At 46.0% G+C, this 22,685-nt stretch overlaps 1 protein-coding gene across 1 annotated transcript in view; it reads right to left on the bottom strand.

Annotated features, from left to right (window-relative positions):
• GNA14 (G protein subunit alpha 14) overlaps window positions 1-22,685 on the bottom strand; it is an 89,353-nt gene that overhangs the window by 6,000 nt on the left and 60,668 nt on the right. The window contains exons 2-3 of the mRNA XM_035029015.1: window positions 3,181-3,335; window positions 551-679 (exon numbers count right to left, since the gene is read on the bottom strand). Of these exons, the coding sequence (XP_034884906.1) occupies window positions 551-679; window positions 3,181-3,335 (284 nt within the window). The remainder of the gene's footprint in view (window positions 1-550; window positions 680-3,180; window positions 3,336-22,685) is intronic.

Genomic DNA, 22,685 nt, shown 5'->3' with positions numbered 1-22,685 from the left:
GATAACTTGCAGTGCTGGGCATAAGTACCATATCCTCCTCTTTCTGCCATAATTAAATGCAATGAGGATCTACTTAAGTCATCCTAAAAGTACTTCTTAAATTTGTATGTGGAAATTCATACTTTTTTTACACAACTGTATATAGTTTATATTATCTTATGTAATTAATACACTTTTGTACTGATTGTTAGTTTTTTTTATTTTTATGGATAGATGCTACAGAAGGGACTATAAATAGGGAAGAATAATATTCAAGTTTAGGGAAAAGGCATCGGTATTTTCTGTGTGTGTGTGTGTGTGTGTGTGTCTTTTACACCTAAGGGTTATTCCAGACTTCAGTAAGGAGACTGTGTTCTAAGGGGAATAGGAAGGTGAGTTCCTCTCCATTCCAGGACTTGAGACCTCCCATAATGTTAAACACTCAGTGATGGAGAGGCCCATATGGCTCTGGGAGATAGAACCCTTTGAGGAATAACACACTTAAGAATCCCTCCCAGGACTTCCAAGGCCACACAAATTCCGACGGACCATGTCAGGGAGACAGTCTTACCGAAAGATGATGTTTTCCAAGTCAAACGGATACTCAATGATGCCAGTTGTGGGCACTCGGACGCGAAGCACGTCTTGCTGTGTTGGCACGAACGACGGCATGGCGATCCGGTCAATGTCAGTCAGGTAACTGTGGTATCAGACAGCAAGGCACCAAGACTCGTTTTAGACACCGGAGAAACGTCTATCCCACTCCAGGGAAGTCACCCCAACTCACAGCGCCCCCACTCAGGTTCGTGGATTCCATCAGTGACCTTCTTGAGAGCTGGCGCTGGACCGGGTTTCCCCCCTGCCCCCCAACTATGAGTGTTTGGGAGAGAATATGGATCAGAAGCTTCCATGAGCCCTCTGGGAAATCTGGGAATAATGCCATTTCTTCCTCCCGGCTCTAAGCTTTCCCTCTCCCTGGCCAGTGAGGGAGCCAACGGATCAGAAGGAAAGGATGGGATCCGGTCTGTGACCTCTCAGCAGCCTTCCTCCCTCAAAGCCTCCCCCCCCCAACACACACACACACACTCACCCCCACCCACGAACATTACAGAACGCAGATGCTGCTCTCGAAGGCTTTGCTCAATGAATTCGAGTTTCTATGAGAATATAAAGGTATAGAACAGGCCAACTCAAAGCTCTTTCAAAATAAGAAAAAGTTTGGGGTGCCTGGGTGGCTCAGATGGTTGAGCGTCTGCCTTCGGCTCAGGTCATGATCCCAGGGTTCTGGGATCGAGCCCCACATCCGGCTCCCTGCTTGGCAGGGAGCCTGCTTCTCCCTCTCCCTCTACTGTTCCCCCTGCTTGTACTCTCTCGCTCTCTCTATCAAATAAATAAATAAAATCTTTAAGAAAAAGTTTACTGTTCATTGGGACATTAAACATCTAAAATCAGCCAACGCTTGTCCCGGATCATTTCTGGCTGCATAGTAAACTCCTAAGCTGGAAACAAATCACTTTTTCTGTTTTGTTTTTTTTGTTTTTGTTTTTTAACTTTAAGGCCTTTATACAAGGCATTTTTGAGTAAAAGACCTGTAACGCAGGCCCCAGCCAACGATGGAGGGGGTGCTTCGGCGTGGCCCCGCCCCCTCCCTGCGCAGTGGACCCCGCCGGGGACTGCAGTGCCCAGCAGGCGGCAGGAGCCGGAGCCCAGGGAGGCAGGTGGACCGTATTCCTCGTGCAGCCCTCCGTCGGACGGTCTGTCGCTGGAGGACAGAGAGCACAGGTTGGCCCACAGCAGCACATTGAGTTCTGGTGAAATGAATGTCCCAGTAAGCGGACAGTCCTGGCACAGCAGACGACACCTGTGCGTCTGGTCCGAGTCAGCTCAGCAGCTCCGGAGGTGGGGCAGCTGCTGGTGCCGCAGCGCCACTGTCTCGGGGGCAGCGCGGTCCCCCTAGCCGTTCCCTACGTGCCTCTCGGTGCACGAGCCCCCAGAGATGGCCTCACGGCCTTCGAGTTGTCGCTGGGTCCCCAGCTGTCCACTGCCGTCTGCCCTCCTCCCTGGGACACTGCCTTCCTTCCTTCGGGCTCTTTTCTGAGCTGCCCCAAACCCTCTCTGGGCTTCTTTTATTTCCGTTTCTTACTTGGCTGCCCTACTGCATTTAAACGTCCCTGCGCTCAGCTTGGTTGTGCCAACCTCGGGCAACAGCCTGAAACACGCAGCCTGGCACTGGCACCAAAGGGGGGCCATTGAAACCGGAGGTGAGATTTCAGGCTTCCTCTCCTGCCCACTGCCTTGTCCAGACGATCGGGGTGAACCACCTACCCACACCTGCTTGGAGGGCAACAGCAACCCCCCAAGCGAAGGGGATGGGATGCTGGGGCTCTCAGAGGCTGGGGGAGGACACGGAGCAACGGGGAAGAGCTGAGCTGCAGAAGCAGGAAAAACCGCCTCTTCAAGCAGGAACATGACCAATTTGTGCGTCCAGTGACCTAGCTGATGGAGACATGGAATTCTGTGATCTGAAATCTGAAGACATGGAATTCTGTGATCACCATGGGATAATTTGCATGCAGCACCATCTATTTCATCTTACCTTAGGAATTAATGATTTAAAACTAGAATTTTATGAATCAAAACTAAAGCGCGGAGGCCTTCCCAGGGAGTCAATAAGCAAAGGGCTTGTGGACTGAGCTTCCTCCCTGTGCTGGGCCTGCAGAACCTGTCTTGCCCACCAGAGGGCAGCACGAGATCAGCCACTGGAGCGGGTCTATTGCAGTGCCGGTCGAAACTCCGATTTTAGATTTGAGGGCAATTGATCCTGCCATCTGCTGATCAGGAAACCAGAAGGCAGAGGGATATGGAGAAGAGGAAAGGAGAAGCCAGAGGCAGTAGCAGTCCTTATTCAAGTCAGAAGATTTCAGCACCCCAGATGAGATAAGTTCCCTCCAAGGAACCCTGCATTTGATTGAGCTTCTTGTTGAACAAGAGAAGCTTAGAACACAGCGAGGAAAGGTGGGTATGGGCAAGGACAGAGATTTGGGGGTCCACAGTTTTTAGGAAGCGGTAAGAGATACATCAAGGAGTCACGGGGGGGATAGTGACAAGCAGGAAAGAGGTAGTGTTTACAGGCAGCTACTTTCTCCCCAGTGAGAAGCTTCTCTGAAGCGTGGACAACGTGTGCCTGGGCTCAGCACTCACTATTTGGCCGAGTCCGACAGCTGGTACTCCCTTCTCCTGTCGTAACACTCCTGGATTCCTGGGTCCTGCCAGAGCTGCCTGATGGCCTCCACCTGGTCCCTGGACAGGGCGCAGACCTTGTCCACTTCCACTTCTTTGATTAGCTGGGCATTTTCCTGCACAAAGGAAAGAGAACCTGTCACTGGGCGAAGGAAAGGAAGCCAGCCCGTTGGTGACTTGGGGACAAGACCTCCCCCAGGCCGTGGGTGAGGGGCGATCTCCACTCACACGCCAGCCACGCAGCGGCAGCCACGAAGCAGTGCCGACGATGTGGCCGCTTCACTCAGGGAGAGCCACAGAGAGACGGTGACCTGCGGCTTTCGGTCCCGTCAGCCCCCAGGGGCCAGTGCCACTGGCATTCGGCACCCAGTGGTGAACAGAGAAACCCAAGAGCCATTGATCATCACTGTCCTTTGAACATCTGCATGGCAGGCCAAGCAATTTGAAAAGAACCATTTTTATTGTCCTGGCATCCCCGGGGGTGGGGTGGAGGAAGCAGGTCCGCCTGGAAGCTGCAGTAGGGGAGGGCCTGGGCTTCAGAGAACACACAAACACTAAATCACCAGCTAGCTGTGTCCGCTGGCTTGCTTTTTCTTTTTCTTTTTTCTAATATAACTTAGTAGACTTTATTTCTTAGATCAGTTTTTTAATATAACTTAGTAGGCTTATTTATCATCAGACATCACTGATAAAACTCCTTCCCATTTGGAGTTTTATCTCCCATTGCGAGCCCCGCCCCGTGCCAATTACTGCTATATTTATCATTGCTCTCATTCAATAACTATTGCTCTGATACTGTGGCCCCATTATTACAGTACTTAAGATCATTGCTGGGGCGCCTGGGTGGCTCAGTCATTAGGCGTCTGCCTTCGGCTCAGGTCATGATCCCAGGGTCCTGGGATCGGGCCCCGCATCGGGCTCCCTGCTCAGAGGGAAGCCTGCTTCCCCCTTTCTCACTCCCCCTGCTTGTGTTCCCTCACTCGCTGTGTCTCTCTCTGTCAAATAAATAAAATCTTTAAAAAAAAAAAAAAAAGATCATTGCTGTAATTATTATTATTCTATCAGTTACCATTTATTGCCCACTTCCTGTGTGCCAAGAGGTATACACACATTATCTCATTTAATCAATGTAAGGCTAACACGGGGCCAGAAATCTTGCCAAACCTTAGCAAATGAAAATGATATGGTTGGCTTACATCCTCAACATGTCCGTGTGTTGGCCACGGAGATCCAACATCCCGTCCCTTGGCTGCAAGTTGCACAGACAATGGAATCCTGCTGAGAGACAGACAGGAATCCGACCTCTCCTTAGCTCCCCCATCCTGCCACCCTTAGGGCTGGCTATTCACTGGCCCCTGTGAGTCAGCAAAGCATTGTGTGGCGGCTGTGAGCTGCTTGTGTGTATATGGTCCTCCCTGAAAAGTTGCTCATATCTTGTATTATTCATCCTCATTAACAATCCAACAGGAAGCTGGAGAAAAGGGAGATCTTAGAGATTTACCGGACTCGGGGCAAAACCGAGGGCCGTGTGAGCCCCTATCCATCCAGAGTGGCTATCAGCTCTTCCCCCTGGACTGTGGGATCCTCGGCAGGGAGAGGATCCCAGTTGCGGAACCTCAAACAGGTCTAGGCAGCATGGATTAGTGGGAAGTGCCCTGGACGAGGAATAAGGACCCTGAGTTCTGGTGCATTTGGGACTTTGAAGGACCCCAACCCCAACAGTTCCCTATCTCCGCATCCTCATTTGAAAGGAGCCAGTGATTTTCAAGGTGTCTGATTTATCAATTATAAAGTTTCACCTAAACGAAAGCAAAATTAGCATTATTGTGGCAGATGCCTCATATCTGTTGGCAAAAAGAGGACACACTGTTGGCCTTTCAGCCATGACTTCGAATCCTGCCCACGAGCACATTCTGCATCACCAGCCCTACTGTAAGCCAGAGAGCACAGCCCAGAAAACCCGGACAATGTGTGCACGGACCTGCGGGACTGTCTTCCTTCTGCTTCTCTCCCTGCCTCCCGCCGCCCTCTTCCTCCCCATACGATCAGATGGTCTCTCCCCACGCTGGGCTTGGCTCTGCCCTCCGCACTGAAAGGATCTGTTTTCTTCCCTGTCTTCGCTCCCGAGATCCCAGACCCTAGTGCAGTGCCCGGTGGCGCAGGCAGCCCGCAAACATGCTGCACATACGCACATCTGTCATTCTAACACACAGACCATCCCCAGAAAATAACAGCCGGAGAACGTGAGGGCAGGATGACGGCAGCATGAGTGGGTCACAGCGAGAGCCCAGAGCAGCTCGAGGACAGGAAAGTCTCTCCAGGAGAGAAATGCTCTGGGACTCCCGACCAACCTGTCTTTCTGCCCCTGGTGGCAGGCAGAATCCTTGCTTCTGGGCTGCCGGCCTCTCATGCTGCTCTTCTATGACTGTTTTTAAAACTTAACTTTTTTAAAGTACTCTACACCCAGAGTGGGGCTCGAACTCATGACCCTGAGACCAAGAGTTGGCGGCTCCACTGACTGAGCCAGCCTGGCACCCCCTAAATACAACGATTACATTCAGCTCACCTGCTGAGAGGCTTCCCCATGAGAGTCACTGGGATGTTACAAACATTCCCACCTCCCCTCCTCACAAACACCAGGTAGGGTTGTACTTCACGGGGAGCGAAACAGCAGTGGAAACATTTGTCTCTTTCAGAAAGAAACTTGAATGAGCCAATGAGTCATCTACCACCTTCCCTTTCATCTACTGCAGTGCTTGTCATGAGACAAGACGGAGTCTCAATCAGCCCAGCTTCCTGAGCAAGTACAATGTGCAGAGACCCCCCGACACACCATCCTGCGATGAGTGAGAAATCATCTTTCATTGTGTTAAGCTGAACTCTGAGGGCAGTTTGTTCCTGCAGCATAACCTACGCTATCCTGCTACATGTTGAAATGGGTAAACCCAGTATTCAACTCTTCCAGGAGAGAGAAAATGGATCCCAGGGAGGTATCCCAGAAGAATGCAGGCTTCTTCATGGGGAGCCGGGGGGTGGAGGCTGGGGAAAGACAACCCCGAGCTTTCAGGTAACCGAGGAGGCTCAGCCAGGAGAGCAACATCCAGTGACTGTTCAGCCAGGTGAGGGGACAATGGAGGGACTCTGGCTTGAAGCAAGATGGGACCACAGTCTCCTTAGAAACCCAACAATTGGGAACTGGGTTTGGAACCAACTGAATTCAAGGAGCCCAGAAGTATTCCAAGTTCAGAGTTCTCTTCCCAGCTAGATCTCCCACCTGTCAAGATCATTCTTTTTAAGATTTTAAAATCATTTTTTTTAAAGATTTATTTATTTATTTATTTATTTGAGAGAGCGAGAATGAGAGAGAGGGGGGAGGGTCAGAGGGAGAAGCAGACTTCCTGCTGAGCAGGGAGCCCGATGCGGGACTCGATCCTGGGACTCCATGACCTGAGCTGAAGGCAGACGCTTAACCAACTGAGCCACCCAGGTGCCCCAAGATTTTAAAATCATTTAAGACTTGCAAAAATGTGGGGGAAATGGTACAGAGTTCCTCTCTGCCTTTCAAGATTGCCCAAATGTTGACCATTTATGACCATGCCATATCATCTATTCCCTCTCCCTCCAAATGCATGCAAGACACACGCACACAGAACTTCTGCCTGAAATCTTTGCAAGGAAGTCTCAGACACAGTACCTCTTTATCACTAAAGACTTCAGTGTGATTTCCCAAAAAGCCAACACTGGACTATAAAATCACCGGATAATGACGAAAATCAAGAAACTAACATTGACACAGTATTGTAATCTCATCCTGAGCCCTTATGCCACGTTTGTTAGTGGTCCCCTTATTGCCCTTTATGTGCCCCATCTAGGGTCACAAAATGCATTGACTTGCCTCTCTGTGATCTCTATTTATTTGGAAAGGTTCTGTGGTCAGAAATTGCTTGGTCACCCTGATCAAGAACTGCCTGACAGAGAAATGAGGCGGGCTGGCAGGGAGCGCGGCACAGCCCCAGGGACGGTTCCAGGAAAAAATACTATGAAGGGCGGGGAGGAACGAGGAAGAGAGTGACCTGTTTTTAAATAAATTTTATTGGTATATGCAGGACTTCTATACACTGTGAACATCTGTGTGTTACAGAAAGTGGGGTTTTGTGCATATTTTCCCGTGGCTTGGCTAAATACTTTCATGCACGGCGGGAGCAGGGCCAGTATGATGAGCATGTTCAGACCACCTAGAGAGTGCACACCATCTGAGAGCACAGGGCCCCTTGTGCAACGTGGGAGCAGCTTTGTGTGAAGACTGGCTCCCTGAGGGGCGCCTGGGTGGCTCAGTCGTTAAGCGTCTGCTTCGGCTCAGGTCATGATCCTGGGGTCCTGGGATCGAGCCCCGCGTCGGGCTCCCTGCTTCTCCCACTCCCCCTGCTTGTGTTCCCTCTCTCGCTATGTCTCTCTCTGTCAAATCAATAAATAAAATCTTAAAAAAAAAAAAAAAAGACTGGCTCCTTGAGCTGAGGGTCTAAAATGGCGATGGCAGGAAGACCCGGAATTCACCTCCTGTGGGACACACCAAACCTACACCAGTTACAGAGCAATTACTCCGGATGAAAAAGTGAGGGCTGGGGCACCTGAGGGGCTCCATCGGTTAGGCACCCAACTCTTGATCTCAGCTCAGGTACTGATCTCGGGGTCGTGAGTTCAAGGCCCACATTGGGCTCCGCTATGGGCTCCGTGCTGGGTGTGGAACCTACTTAGAACAAAACAAAAAACAGGGCTGACTGAAGGGCTGCTGCACAAAAGCTCGAGAAACCACTTAGAGAGGAGCGAGAGAGACAGAGACATGGTAATGAGGGAACCCCACCTCCCACTCTGCCACCAGGAGTGAGGACAGACAGTAGTGAGGGATCCGGAGCAGATTTATCTGCCCTGGGGCACAGAAAAAAGCTGCAGTTTAAAAGAGGAACTAGGGGCGCCTGGGTGGCTCAGTCGGTTAAGCGACTGCCTTCGGCTCAGGTCATGATCCTGGAGTCCCGGGATCGAGTCCCGCATCGGGCTCCCTGCTCGGCGGGGAGTCTGCTTCTCCCTCTGACCCTCCCCACTCTCATGTACTCCCTCTCTCTCATTCTCGCTCTCTCAAGTAAAAATAAATAAAATCTTAAAAATAAATAAATAAATAAAATAAAAAATAATAATAATAAAAGAGGAACTAGTTATAAAAGATCCAGCCTCCTCAAAACAGTGGGGGAGCTACTGGAATGCTCTTCAGGCTGGAGGGGCCGGTGAACACCACAGGTGATACTTGCCATCCACTTTGATCCCCAGACAGGAGCGGAGTCCAGCTGCCACGGCCCCCCTGCGCCTCCGCGAGCCCCAGGCCTCTGGCCCACACCAGCCCGAGCTGTGCCCCCAAGGCAGCTCGAGCACAGGGCGCATCGGAGCACCCCGGGTCTGCACCCATGATGGCTGCAGCATCGCGTCGAGGGGACACGGGCACAAAGTGCACTGGAACACTCCACACCTGCTCCACTTCGGTCCCCGGGGGCTTCCTAGGGCATCCCCGGCCCACAGCACTCTGGGTGTATGTCCTGGCTCATGTCCGCTTGGTCTCCAACTGCCCCCAGTGCAGCCCCTGTGCTAAGTGCCCGGGGACGCTCTGGCCCATGCCTGCCTCCGTTCCAGGTGCCCCCCCGCCACCCCGCTCTGGGGCAGCCGGAGACTCCCGGCCCGCACCCTGCCTTTGTGCCAGCCACCCTTCAGGGTGCCGCCTACACATAGAGCCCCAAGACACCCCAGCAAGGGCCATCCTCAGCTTCAGTCATCCCACCAGGGCACCCACTCCTCTGAGCACCCCAGGATAACCTTGCTTCACCCACTTCAGCTTCAGCTGTCCTGCCAGGACACCCCTGCATGGAGCACCCTGGGACCCCCCAACCTATACCCTACTTTGGCTCCAGCTGCCCCCCAGGGCACCATCTGCACAGAGAGCCTTGGGACAGCCTGTACCCACTTCAGCTACAGCTGTCTTGCCAGCACACCCACTGCATGGAGAGCCCTGGGAATGCCTTGGCCTGTGCCCACCTGAGCTCTGGCCATCCCACCAGGGCAGCTCCAGCACAGAGTGCCCCAGGACCCCAAGCCCACACCAGCCACAGCTCCAGCCAGCCAGCCCAAGTCAGAGAACACACACAGTCTACATAAGGTATGACCATACACAATACATACTTCAAGTTTAGAAGTAGCTGTTTGCCGAATTCATAGAAACACAGAAAATCAATCAAAATGGGGAAGCAGAGGAATATGATCCAAATGAAAGAACAAAAGCACAAAAGAAGAACGAAATAAAACAGAGATAAACAATATGCCTGATGAGGAATTTAATGATTGTAAAGATGCTCGCTGGACAAGAGAGAAGAGTGGAAGATTTCAGTAAGAGCTTCAACAAAGAGAAAACATAAAAAAGAACAAAGCTGAAGAACACAGTAACTGAAATAAAAAAAATACATTGGAGGGAATCAACAACAGATTAGCAGATGCAGAAGAATGGATTATCAATTAGGAAGACAGGGTCATGGAAAGCACCTAAGCTGAAGAGCACAAAAAAGAATTTTAAAATGAAGATAGGTTAAGGGATTGCTCAGAAAACACTGAGCAAAAAAAGATTTGCATTATACAGGTCGGAGGAGGAGAAAAGAGAGAGGGGCAGAAAACATATTTGAAGAAATAACAGATAATTTCTTTAACCTGGGAAGGAAACAGACATCAGGTTCAGGAAGCACAGAGAGTTCCCAACCAGATGAAAAGGAAATCCATGACACGTAATAGTTTAAATGTCAAAGGTTAAAGATGAGAGAATTTAAAAGCATTGAGAGAGAAGCAAAAAGTTATGTACAGGGGAAACCCCATAAAACTATTAGCAGATTTTTTTCAGCAGAAACTTTGCAGGCCAGAGAAAGTGGCATAGTATATTCAAGGAGCTGAAAGGAAAAACCTATAGTCAGGAATACTCTATCCACAAATTATCATTTAGAATTAAAGGAGAGAGAAAGTTTCCCAGACAAAAGTTAAAGGAATTCATCACCACTAAGCCAGCCTTACAACAAATGTTAAAGGGGCTTCTTTAAGTGGTAGAGAAAAGGCCATAATGAGAAGAAAATTATGAATAAAAACATGTAAAAAAAAAAAAAGACAACATATACATAAAATATGGAGGAGGAAGTAAAAAGGGTCTTTTACAATGTGTTTGAACTTAAATGACCAAATTAATATAGACCACTACATACTTAGGATGTTATATATGAACCTCATGGTAATCACAAACCGAAAACTTATGATACACAAAAAATAAAGAGAAAGAAATCCAAGCATAACACTGTAGAAAGTCATCAATCACACGGTAAGAGAGCAAGAACAGAAAAAAGGAACAGAGACCCGCAAATCAAACAGAAAAGTTAACACAATGGGTGTTCAGCGGGTGAGACGGGTTAAAAAAAAAATGAGACCCATCTATATTCTGCCTACAAGAGACTCCAGACCTGAAGACACATACAGACTGAAAATGAAAGGATGGGAAAAGATATTCCCTGCAAATAGAAGTGGGAGAAAAAATCTGGGGTAGCAATACCTGTATCAGACAAAATAGATTTAATTTTTTTAAAGATTTATTTATTTTAGAGAGACAGCATGCTCAAGTGAGGGGAGGGGAGCAGAGAGAGGGAGAATGTCAAGCAGACTCTGCTCTGAGCACAGAGCCTGATGCAGGGCTTGATCCACGACCTTGAGATCATGACCTAAGCTGGAATCAAGAGTTGGCCACCCAACCGACTGAGCCACCCAGGCGCCCCTAGACAAAATAGATTTTAAAACAAACACTTTAACAAGAGACACTACATAATGGTAAACGGGTCAATCCAACAAGAGGATAAAACAATTGTAAACATACATGCCCCCAACATTGGCATGCCTAAATACATAAAGAAATATTCACAGGCATAAAGGAAGAATATGACAGTAATACAACAATAATAGGGGACTTTAATGCCCCACTTACATCAAAGGATAGATCATCCAGGCAAGAAATCAATAAGGAAACAGTTTCTTTCAATGACACATTAGAGCAGATGGACTTAACAGATATACACAAAACATTCCATCCAAAAACAACAAAATACACATTCTTTTCAAGTGAACATGAAACATTCTCCAGGAGAGATCACATGTTAGACCACAAGCCTCATTAAATTTATGAGTAAACTCGTATCATGCATATTTTCCAACCACAACAGTATGAAATTAGAAATCAATCACAAGAAAAAAACTGGAAAAAAGCCCACAAAACATGTGGAGGCTAAACAACATGCTACTAAATAGCTAATGGGTCAATGAAGAAATCAAAGAGGAAATTAAAAAATACATGGAGACAGTTGAAAATGAAAACATAACAGTCCAAAATCCCTGGGACACAGCGGAACCAGTTCTCAGGGGGTAATATACAGCAATGCAGACCTACCTTAAGAAACATGAAAAAGCTCAAATAAACAATCTAACCTTACACCTAAAGGAACTAAGAATAAATAAAATCCAAGTCTAGTAGAAGGATGAAAATAATAAAGATCAAAGCAGAAATAGAGACTAAAAAAATACAATAGAAAAGACAAGAGTTGGTTCTTTGAAAAGATAAACAAAATGGATAAACGTTTAGCCAACTGCAAGGGAAAAAAGAGAACATAGAATCAGAAATGAAAGAGAAGTAACAACCAACACCATAGACATACAAAGGATTATAAGAGAATACTATGACAAATTACATGCCAACAAATTGGACAGGAGAAATGGATAAATTCCTCAAAACATACAATCTTCCAAAACTGAATCAGGAAGAAATAGAAAATCTGAACAGATCAATTATGAGTAACAAAACTGAATCAATAATCAAAAAACTTACAACAGACAAAAGCTCAGGACCAGACGGATTCACAGGTAAACTCTACCAAACATTTAAAGAAAAGTTAATACCTCTTCTCCTCTAAGTATTCCAAAAAATAGAAGAGGAAGGTAAGTTTCCAAATTCATTCTACAAGGCCAGCATTACCTTGATACCAAAACCAGAGAAAGACACTACAAAAAAAGTCAATATCCCTGGTGGATGCAGTTTCAAAAATCCTCAGCAAAACAACAAATCACATTCAACAATACACTAAAAGGATCATTCACCAAAATCAAGTGGGATTTATTTTGAGGATGCAAGGATGGTTCAGTATTCAAAAATCAATCAACTGATAAACCCCACTGACAAAATGAAGGATAAAAAAAATCATAAGGTCACCTCATTAGAGGCAGAAAAGGCATCTGACAAAAGTCAGCATGTGTTCATGATGAAAATCCTCAACCAAGTAAATTTAGAGGGAACATACCTCAACATAATAGAGGCCACATATGAAAAACCCACAGCTAACATCATACTCACTGGTGAAAAACTGAGAGCTGTTTCTCTAAGATTAGAAACAAGACAAAGATGTCCACTCTTGCCACTTTATTGAAGTAATAAGGAAGGAGAAGTAAAACTGTCACTATTTGCAGAGGACATGACACTGTATATAGAAAGCCCTAAAGACTACATCAAAAAACTATTAGAATAAATAAATTCAGTAAAGTAGCACAATGCAAACTTAATACACAGAAATCGGTTGTGTTTCTATATGCTAATAACCAAGTACAAAGAGAAATTGAGAAAACAATTCTATTTACAATTGTGCCAAAAAGAATACCTAGGAATAAACTTAACCAAGGCGGTGAAAGACCTGTACTCTGAAAACTCTAAAACAGTGATGAATGAAATTGAAGATGACACAAATAAAAAGATATTCCGTGATCATGGACTGAAAGAATATTGTTAAAATGTCCATACTACACAAGGCAATCTATACATTTAATGCAATTCCTATGAAAATACCAACAGCATTTTTTTCACAAAACCAGAATAATCCTAGGGTTTGTATTGAATTACAAAAGACCCAGAATAGCCAAAACAATCTTGAGAAAGAAGAACAAAGCTGGTATCACAGTCCCAGATTTTGAGATATACTACAAAGCTGGGGCAATCAAAACAGAATGTATGGTATTGACCCAAAAATAGACATATAGATCAATGAGAATAGAGAGCCCAGAAATAAACCCATGCTAATAAGGTCAATTAATCTATGACAAAGAAGGCAAGAATATGCAATGGGAAAAGACAGTCTCTTTAATACATGATGCTGAGAAAACTGGACCCCTTTCTTACACCATACACAAAAATAAACTCAAAATGGATTAAAGACCTAAATGTGAGACCTGAAACCATAAAAATCATAGAAGAAATCATAGGCATTAATCTCTTTGACAATGGCCTTAGCAACATTTTTCTAGACATATCTCCTCAGGCAAGGGGAACAGAAGTAAAATTAAACTATTAGGACTACACCAGAATGAAAAGCTTCTGCATAAGGAAGGAACCCATTGATAAAACAAAAGGGCAACCCACTGAATGGGAGAAGATATTTACAAATGATATATCCAATAGGAGGTTAGTATCCAAAATATATAAAGAACTTACATAACTCAGTACCAAAAAACAAGTAATCTGACTAAAAAGTGAAGAGATCTGAAGAACATCTGAAGAGATAGTGTTTCAAAGAGGACATACAAATGGCCAACAGACACAAGAAAAGATGCTTAACATCACCAGGAAAATGCAAATCAAACCACAATGAAGTATCATTTTATACCCACCAGCATGGCTAGAATCAAAAAGACAAGAAATAACAAGTATTGTTGAGGATGTAGAGAAAAGAGAACCCCTGTGCGCTGTTGATGGGAATGTGAATGGTGCAGCCACTGTAAAAACAGTATGGAGGTTCCTCAAAAAATTAAAAATAGAAATACCATATGACCTAGTAATTCCACTAGTGGGTAATTACCCAAAGAAAATAAAAACACTAATTCAGAAAGATAAATGTACTCCTATGTTAATTGTAGTATAATTTACAACAGCCAAGACATGGAAGCAGCCTAAGTGTCCATCGATAGATGAATGGATAAAGATGTGATCTACATATACAATGGAGGGTTATTCAGCCATAAAAAGGGTGAGATCTTGCCATTTGCAACAGTATGGATGGACCTAGAGGGTATCATGCTAAGTGAAGTAGGTCAGACAAATTCCCTATGATGTCACTTATATGTGTAATCTAAAAAACAAAACAAAAGGCAGAAACAGACTTGTAAATACAGAGAACAGATGGTTACCAGAGGGGAGGGGCTGGGGGGGGATGAACAAATGGGTCAAGGGGAATGACAGAGACAGGCTTCCAGCTATGGAATGAATAAGTCATGGCAATGAAAGGCGCAGCACAAGCAATCTGGTCGATGGTATTGTAATACTGTTGTTCAGCGTCAGATGGTAGCCACACTTGTGGTGAGAATATAACGTATAGACTTGTCAAATCACTGAAACCAATGGAACATTGTGTGTCAACTAGACTTCAATAATAAAATAAAAATACTGACTTCATTTCATGGGAAGAGGGGAAGAAAAATCAGAAGAGAATCAGGTTTAGGGAACTGTTATGATTTGTGTAGGGGACATGCTAAGACTAAGGTGGCCTACATCTAAGTGGAGATGTCCAGGAAGCAGGTGAATAAAATGGGCCTGTAGTTGGCAGGAGTCCTCGGTTAGAGCAGCATATTGAACTGAAATTGCCTAACACATTTGTTTCATCCAAGAGAAAAAAGAAAAAGAAAAATCTCAAAGGAGTAGAAATACTATGGGAGCTATTCAGCAGATGAAGACACATGACCCGTTTCTTAAACACTGAGCTCCGATTTGGCATTTCTTCTTTTTCTTTCTCAAACAAAACCACCATTTTCACTGCTCTGAAAGAGGAATACGGAAACCAGATGTCCTACATGTGTGTCTCACTCAGAAATTCCCAGGGTGACCATGAAAGGAGCGGCTCGTAAAGTCGCGCCTGGCTACATTCATGCATGGATCCACGGCTGCCCGGGTGACAGCCCCGTGGAGACCAGCAAGCCCCTCTGGCTGGAATTCAGAGCCCAGCAGGCAGCCCAGTTCTCTGCCAGATCCGTACTAGGAGAGCTCCTTTCACCATTAACCTCCCAGGACTGCAGGGCCCTGAGCTTTCTCTGGAAGACTGACTTTCTTACTAAATATGGCAGATTCTTCTGGGAGCCAGGGTTCTTTTGTCAGATATTCAAGCATTTTTGTTAGAATTTATATTAACATATTCTGTACAATAAAAATCTAATAATATCTCAAGTGGCTACTGTTGCATGTAGTACCTATGAACGTTATAAACTTTGTGAAAACAAGATTACAATAAAATATATGATTAAAAAGGAAAGTTCCCTGTAGCATAGTATTGCTGACTTTTGAGCAATCACCTGCCCCGCCCCGACTTGTTTTGGCATCTGCATCAAAATCCAGAATTGCACCTAGAGATCCTATTAAACAAAAATTATAAAGTAACATTTTAGTGCTCCTTTACTATCAGCTTTTAAGACATCTCAAATATTACATTATAAAGAAAATGCCAGTCAACTATGCTAGAGATAGAATTTTTGTATAGAAAAATAAATGAGAAACTTCTGCTTCTGGCAAAGGACAACTAGGAAATTTGGATCGATTCTTCCACTAAGGACAGCTAAAAGTGATGAACAAACTGTTTTCAAAAATACACCCGAAAATACCATAAAACTAACGAAATAGTAAATACTGGGCAGAATAAAGGGAAGAATGGGATCTAAAAAGTTGAACCAGCATTTGAGAAGCCTTTCTCTCTGGGGCTTCTTTTTATTCTGGAAGGGGCAGTTCCAAGGTTGAGCAGTTCCTTTTTCAAGGTCACAGTACTAGGGATTGAAGTTCAAAGGTTAGCCAGAGCCAAACCTCCGGTTCTGGGTTTGGATCCCAAAGGGTAGCCCTTAGGAGGTTGCAACTCAGCATGGAATCATCACAATCTTAGAACTGAATATCCCCAGACACCTGGCAGAAGAAAAATTCCTCTTTGGAGTTTAGAAGATAATCTCTTCCTTACCCTCAAATTATTTTTTCACATGTGTCCAGCACACCAACAAAAATAACCAAGCATAAGATAACTCCCCAAAAGGGTGACAAATAAAAAAATTGGAAAAGATACACCATGCAAACACCAACCCAAAGGAAGCTGGAATCTATTAAAATAAAAGTAGACTTTAAGTCTTATTTGTCAATCATACCTCAATAAAGCTGAAAAAGTATAGATTTCAAGATTAAAAGCATAACTAGAGATAGGAATATTTTATTTTTTACTTTAAAACCAATTTAATTAACATATAGTGTATAATCAGTTTCAGAGGTAGAGTTTAGTGATTCATCAGTTGCATATAACACCCAGTGCTCATTATATCAAGTGTCCTCTTTAATGCCCATCACCCAGTTACCCCATCCCCCCACCCACCTCCCCCCCAGCAACCGTCAGTTTGTTTCCTATAGTTAAGAGATAGGAGTATTTTATTTTTTTATTTTGAATATTTTATTTATTCATTTGAGAGAGAGAGAGAGATCATGACAGGGGGGGAGGTGGGGGGAAGGCAGAGGAAAAAGCAGACTCCCTGCTGAGCAGGGAGCCACATGTGGGGCTCAATCCGAGGACCCTGAGATCATGACCCAAGCCGAAGGCAGACGCTTAACTGACTGAGCCACCCAGGCGCCGCAAGATTCGAATATTTTAAATGAGAAAAAGGTTTAGAAAGACCTAACAGTTTTAAAGTTCAATGTAGTTAATAACATAGGCTCAAAATATACAGAGCAAAATTTCTTAGACCTAAATGGCAAAATAGACAAATCTTAATCTTACAGGAAATTTTTCATTCAGTTTTTTTTCATTTTGATTCCAGTACAGTTAACATATGTAGTTATATTAGTTTCAGGTGTACAATATAATGATTCAACAATTCTATACAGTACTCAGGGCTCATCATGACAAGTGCCCTCCTTAATCCCCATCACCTATTTCACTCATCCCCCCACTCACTGCCCCTCTGGTAACCATCAGTTTGTTCTCTATAGTTAAGAGTCTGTTTCTTGGTATGTCTTCCTCTTTTTTCCTTTGCTTGTTTGTTCTAAGTTCCACATGAGTGAAATCATGTGGTATTTGTTTTTCTCCGACTGACTTATTTCACTTAGCATTATACTCTCTAGCTCCATCCACGTTGTTGCAAATGGTAAGATTTCATTCCTTTTTTATGGCTGAATAATATTCCATGGTATATATGTACCACATCTTCTTTATCCATCTATCAGACACTTGGGTTGAGTCCATAATTCGGCTATTGTAAATAATGCTGCAATAAACATTAGTGTTTTCATATTCTTTGGGTAAATACCCAGTAGTGCATTTACTGGATCATACAGTAAGTTTACTTTTAACTTTTTGGAGGAAACTCCACACTGTTTCCCACAGTGACTGCCCCAGTTTGCGTTCCTACCAACAGTGCATGAGGCTTCCTTTTCCTCCACATCCTTGCCAACACTTGTTCCTTATCTCACAGGAAATTTTAACACAACACTCTCGGTAACTGATAAAATTTTTAAAAAATCAGTAAAGATACAGTCAATTCAAACATCATGATCAGCAAATTTGACCTTAGCGACCCATGGAGAGCCCTATACTCAAAATAACTGTAGAACATATGCTTCTTTCAAGCATACCTGGACTATTTCCAAAATGACCATTTACTTATTAAGACTTCACATAAAAATTTGTCCAGCTTCTTCTGATCCAATTCCAGCTTCTTGAGCAACTCTTGGCTCCAGCAGGGACCTACTTTCCATCGGCCACTGTTGCCACCAGGATACCCCACTCACCGTGCAGGCACTTGAATAATCCACCCCTGGTCTAAAGCTATCTAGAGTTCTCCTTGTAGAAAAGCCATCTGCCACCACACTCAGAATGGAAATTAAGCTTTCCTAACTCGATTCAAAATTCAAAAGTCTTTATTTCTACTCCAGTATTTGTCTTCCTCTTTCTCCTTTTTTTTTTTTCCAACAAAAATAACGGAATTCACTGGCCACAAAGTGTTAGCATGAAAGGCCAAGTTACTTTATCTTTTCCCGTGAGTCAAAACTTGAGTGGGTTTCACTGAAAGGCTCTTTCCAAAGGCTCCTGCGATAAATGACTTTGGCACAAACATCTGTAGGTACGAGTATTAATGATGCCATTGAGAGATGCAATCTGTGGCCTTGTACTGTTCCACCTTGGCCCAGCTGTAACACCGTTTCCAAGAACTCCCTTCTCTAAAATCTTTAAAAAAAAAAAAAAAAAAAAGGGCGCCTGGGTAGCTCAGATGGTTAAGCGTCTGCCTTCGGCTCAGGTCATGATCTCAGGGTCCTGGGATCGAGTCCCGCATAGGGCTCCCTGCTAGGCGGGGAGCCTGCTTCTCCCTCTGCCTCTCTCTCTCTCTCTCTGTCTCTCATGAATAAATAAATAAAATCTTTTAAAAAAAAAAAAAAAGAACTCCCTTCTCTGCACGGTTCTGGGTTAGGGCTGGCCATGAGAGAACGCTGCAAGAGTTTTGGGAATCAGAGGAGAGAAACAGCCATTCTGCTCTCCAGGGCAGAGCTCTGCTTCAGCTCACACTGGGGCTGCTCTTCTGCTCAACCCCCCTGGTGTGGGCAGGAGCTGGGCCCTCGGCACCCCAGCCCTAGCTTGGACCTCCTCCTTCAGCTTCTCCAAATCCTGGGGCAGACACATGTGTAGGTCCAAGGTCAAGGACGCCAGCTTCTACAAGTCAGCTGTGTTGTCAACACAGAGATGGGGAGAGACACGTGCAGGTTCCAGAGAGTCCCTCTGGGGTCCAGTTTGCTTTCAAGGGTTTGGTTTGTCTTTCCTCCGCCTCCTTCACATCCATCTTTTCTCCCCTCACTGCCAGCCCTGCTAACCAACCACCAGATACTTCTAGCACAATCTTCAAAGCTCCACCAGTTACATACAGTGCAATCCTTACAGTAAATCAACATGATTCCATATTCCGAGTGACTCTGACTTCCTGATGAAACCCAAATTGATGCAGAGAATCTTCCACTCTGGTCCATTCAATTCTTTTTAGGGGCAAAAATCCCCTATAACCTCAGGTCCAGATGGTGGTAGCAGCTTAGGCCTCAGTTGGGGTGACCTAAACATCCCAAACTCAGCTGGGCACTGGCAGCCAGACTCAGTCACCTTTCAGGGCAGAGGATCCCACACCTGCTCCATGTTAGATCCAGGCCTGGCATCCGGGATTGTAGCTAGAACTGTGACCCTGCCCTTGAAGAGTGCAGCATTACAGCTATGCCCATTGTGTGGAAACCACACCAGATCCCCACACAAACGCTAACAAAGCAAAGGAGAAATTCAACCGAGGATGAGGGAGGGGATGAGCTAACATTTCCCGCCAGAGGTGGCCTGATGTGTGTTCAGAGAAGGGGGCTGCATGCCCTCCTTCCTGCATGAATGTGGATTCCTGAATGCTTGCCAAAGACAGTCCTGGGAGAGGGCAGGGACCTGAACAGCTCCTTGCTGTGTCAACTTTTACATGGCATTCCTTCCCCTGAGATGCTTTGAAAGCATCTGGACACCCCCCCCCCCGCCCCCCGCACACACACACACCAGTCCTAGGATAACAGAACATATTCAGGGAGAATTTACCAGATTTACCAGCAGCATCTGGTGGCCTCCCCCCTGAACCCCCCTCCGAGAAAGAATAAGTATATTTGGCCAATGGAAGCTGCTGTTAGAAAAGCACTTGTTTGGGGGACCAGTTTAACACAGCAAGATGGGATTGTTTTGTCCCTGTCGCCATTGTGTTCCTTCCCTCCCTCCCCTAGTTGAGAGAAGTTCATTTAGTTTTTTTTCAGCACATCAGAATTGTGTTATGAGAGACGGTTCAAATTCCCAAGGGGAAGATCTGTCCCTTCTGCACCTGGGAGCCCTAGCAGGGTCCACCCTTCCACCCAGGCCTGCCCCAGATAAAGCCAGAATGACTGTGGCCAGGGGCCTGGATGTGGGGAGGCCAAGACCTTCAGGGAAAGGCAGAGTGGCAGAATAAGGAGAGACATTAGAGAGGCAGGGCCAGGGGGGTAGGGGGCCTAGTCCGAGACCAAAAGATAGCCCCGACCCCCACCAACCCCCTGCCACCCCCCTCACAGGGAAGGTAATGAGTGCTCTGTTCCTCCTGTTGGCTTCCTCTGCATCACAATCAGCTGTGAAGAATCCCGTTCTCTTGGGTGCTGGATTCTTGTCTGTGGTCCTTCCAGACTGTAAGGTTTACAGTTACAAAAGGCACTGGCAAGGTCTCCATTCAAGAACAGGTCAGTTCTAAGTGTTTATTTGTAAGGTTAGTTTGGGGAGCTCAAAGTGTTTCCCCATCGAGACCAACACTTCTATGGGTCGACCAAATCCTGTGGTATTTTCCTGCTGGTTGGGCTGGACTTCTCAGCCCCCCTAGTGGTCAAGTGGGACCCCATAACAGTTCTGAGCTACAGAATTCAGGCTCAAATGAAGCAGGCCACTAGCAGGCCTGGCCTTAAACCACCACACATACAACCCCCCTCCTCCACCTTGTCTTCCCCTGATTCTCAGCCAAAAGGAGAAAAGACTTGGATCTTTGAAGGACCAGGTAGAGCACATCCCACCACCAACTCACGTTAGGTTGAGATGGTTGTGACCGAGAGATCAACACTGATTTTGCTAAGCCACTGTTTTCGTACTGTTTTATTACGGAGGCTGTCAAATTTTACTTCCTTCATCAACAGAAAAAGAGAAATGGTGTTAGGATGGGGAGGCCCTAGGCTACCTCAAAGAAACACATTTTAACCAGCACGGAACTGAACCATTGTCCTGAAGGCACCAGGCCAGTCCTGGGTACGAGGATTCATGTGGTTCATCTCCTCATTTCTCCATCCGCCATCCTACCTCCCAGTGACTCTGTCTTCAATACCCCCAGATTCTCAGACCCAACCGGGGACGGGACCACTTCCCTATACCCACACTTTCCAGAAGAGTGTGAGCACCAACACCTCCTCATTCTCCTTCTCTCCTATCAAAAACCAGACCTGCCCCCCAGGAAGCTGTTAGCCCTGAAGAGAAGGGGAGCTCTTATTTTTCGGTTTCCTTATCCATATCTGAGCCAAACAAACATGGTATTGAGAGATTAGGCTAATGACCACAGAAGTTCAGTGCCTTAACAGCACACATAGCATTATTTTATACTCCTTCCCCTCCCACTATGTGCCCAGGGTGTGGGTGGGGAGGGCTCTGCTGGGTGCAATCATCCTGGGACCCAGCTCTCTCCAGCAAGTGGGCTCTGCCAACTCCTGGGGCCCTCAAGTCCCGCCCTGGATTCTCCGCACACGGTCAGCAGGTGAGGGAAGAGAGAGCGTGGGGCAGGGGGCAGGAGGTTTTCCGGGCCAGGTCTGAACGCAGTGGACTTCCCTTCTGGGCAAACAAGGGCCAGAACAAGCTGCAAGGCACCACCTGACCGCAGAGGAGGTGGGGAAATGGGGTCCTCCCGTGCTCGGGCGGAAAGCAGAACAGAATTCAGTGAATGCCTTCCAAGATCTCTCCTGCTCCCAGAGGTCAAAATCTGACACCACAGTGATCTCTGAGGTTTGTGTGGTGCCTACACGTACTTTTACATAAATCAGGGTAAACTACAGCCCGAGGCCAAATCCAGCTCTGCCTGGTTTTGCAAATGAAGTTCGGCTGGAACAGAGCCACGCCCTGTCCCGCTGGCTGATTTCACAAGGAGGATGGTGGCGGGGAGTTGTTGCGACAGGGCCTGTCTGCTGCACAAAGCCTAAAATGCTTACTCTTTGACCCTTTGCAGAAGCTGTTTGCTGCGCCCAGGTGTAGATGGGTAGTTTCTAATTAAGTGCGTCCAAGTAGAACACTGCTGTGAACTTCACTCCATTTTTTTTTTTTTTTTAAGATTTTATTTATTTGCCAGAGAGAGGGAGAGAGCACCTGAGCAGGGGAGCGGCAGAGGGAGAGGGAGAAGCAGACTCCCCGCCGAGCAGGGAGCCCGATGCGGGGCTCGATCCCAGGACCCCGGGTTCATGACCTGAGCCGAAGGCAGATGCTTAACCAACTGAGCCACCCAGGCGCCCCTTAAGTCCCTCATTCATGGAATCAGTGGCTGTGTAATGACGAAGCACCCCCTCTTTGCAAAGTATTATGCTAGGTACGCGTCTAAAACTACAACAGGACATTTCCCGTCTTTGCAGTAACAGGCGTATAGGACATGGAAAAGGAATCCTCCAAGAAACAAACTCAGTGAGTGTAAAAAGCAAGAGAAACCCACCTAGGCAAACTTCCCCACATCTTCAGAATTTTCCCTTGGATTGTGGACTGGCCCTGAGACTTGGAAGCATCTAACTAAAACACCACCCAGAGGAA

The sequence above is a fragment of the Mirounga leonina genome, unplaced genomic scaffold, assembly GCF_011800145.1.
Source record: "Mirounga leonina isolate KUSES-001 unplaced genomic scaffold, KU_Mleo_1.0 Mir_224, whole genome shotgun sequence".
In the NCBI taxonomy this organism is placed as follows: domain Eukaryota; kingdom Metazoa; phylum Chordata; class Mammalia; order Carnivora; family Phocidae; genus Mirounga; species Mirounga leonina.
Note: the sequence above shows the minus strand (reverse complement) of the source record. Positions and strands in the feature narration are given on the sequence as shown.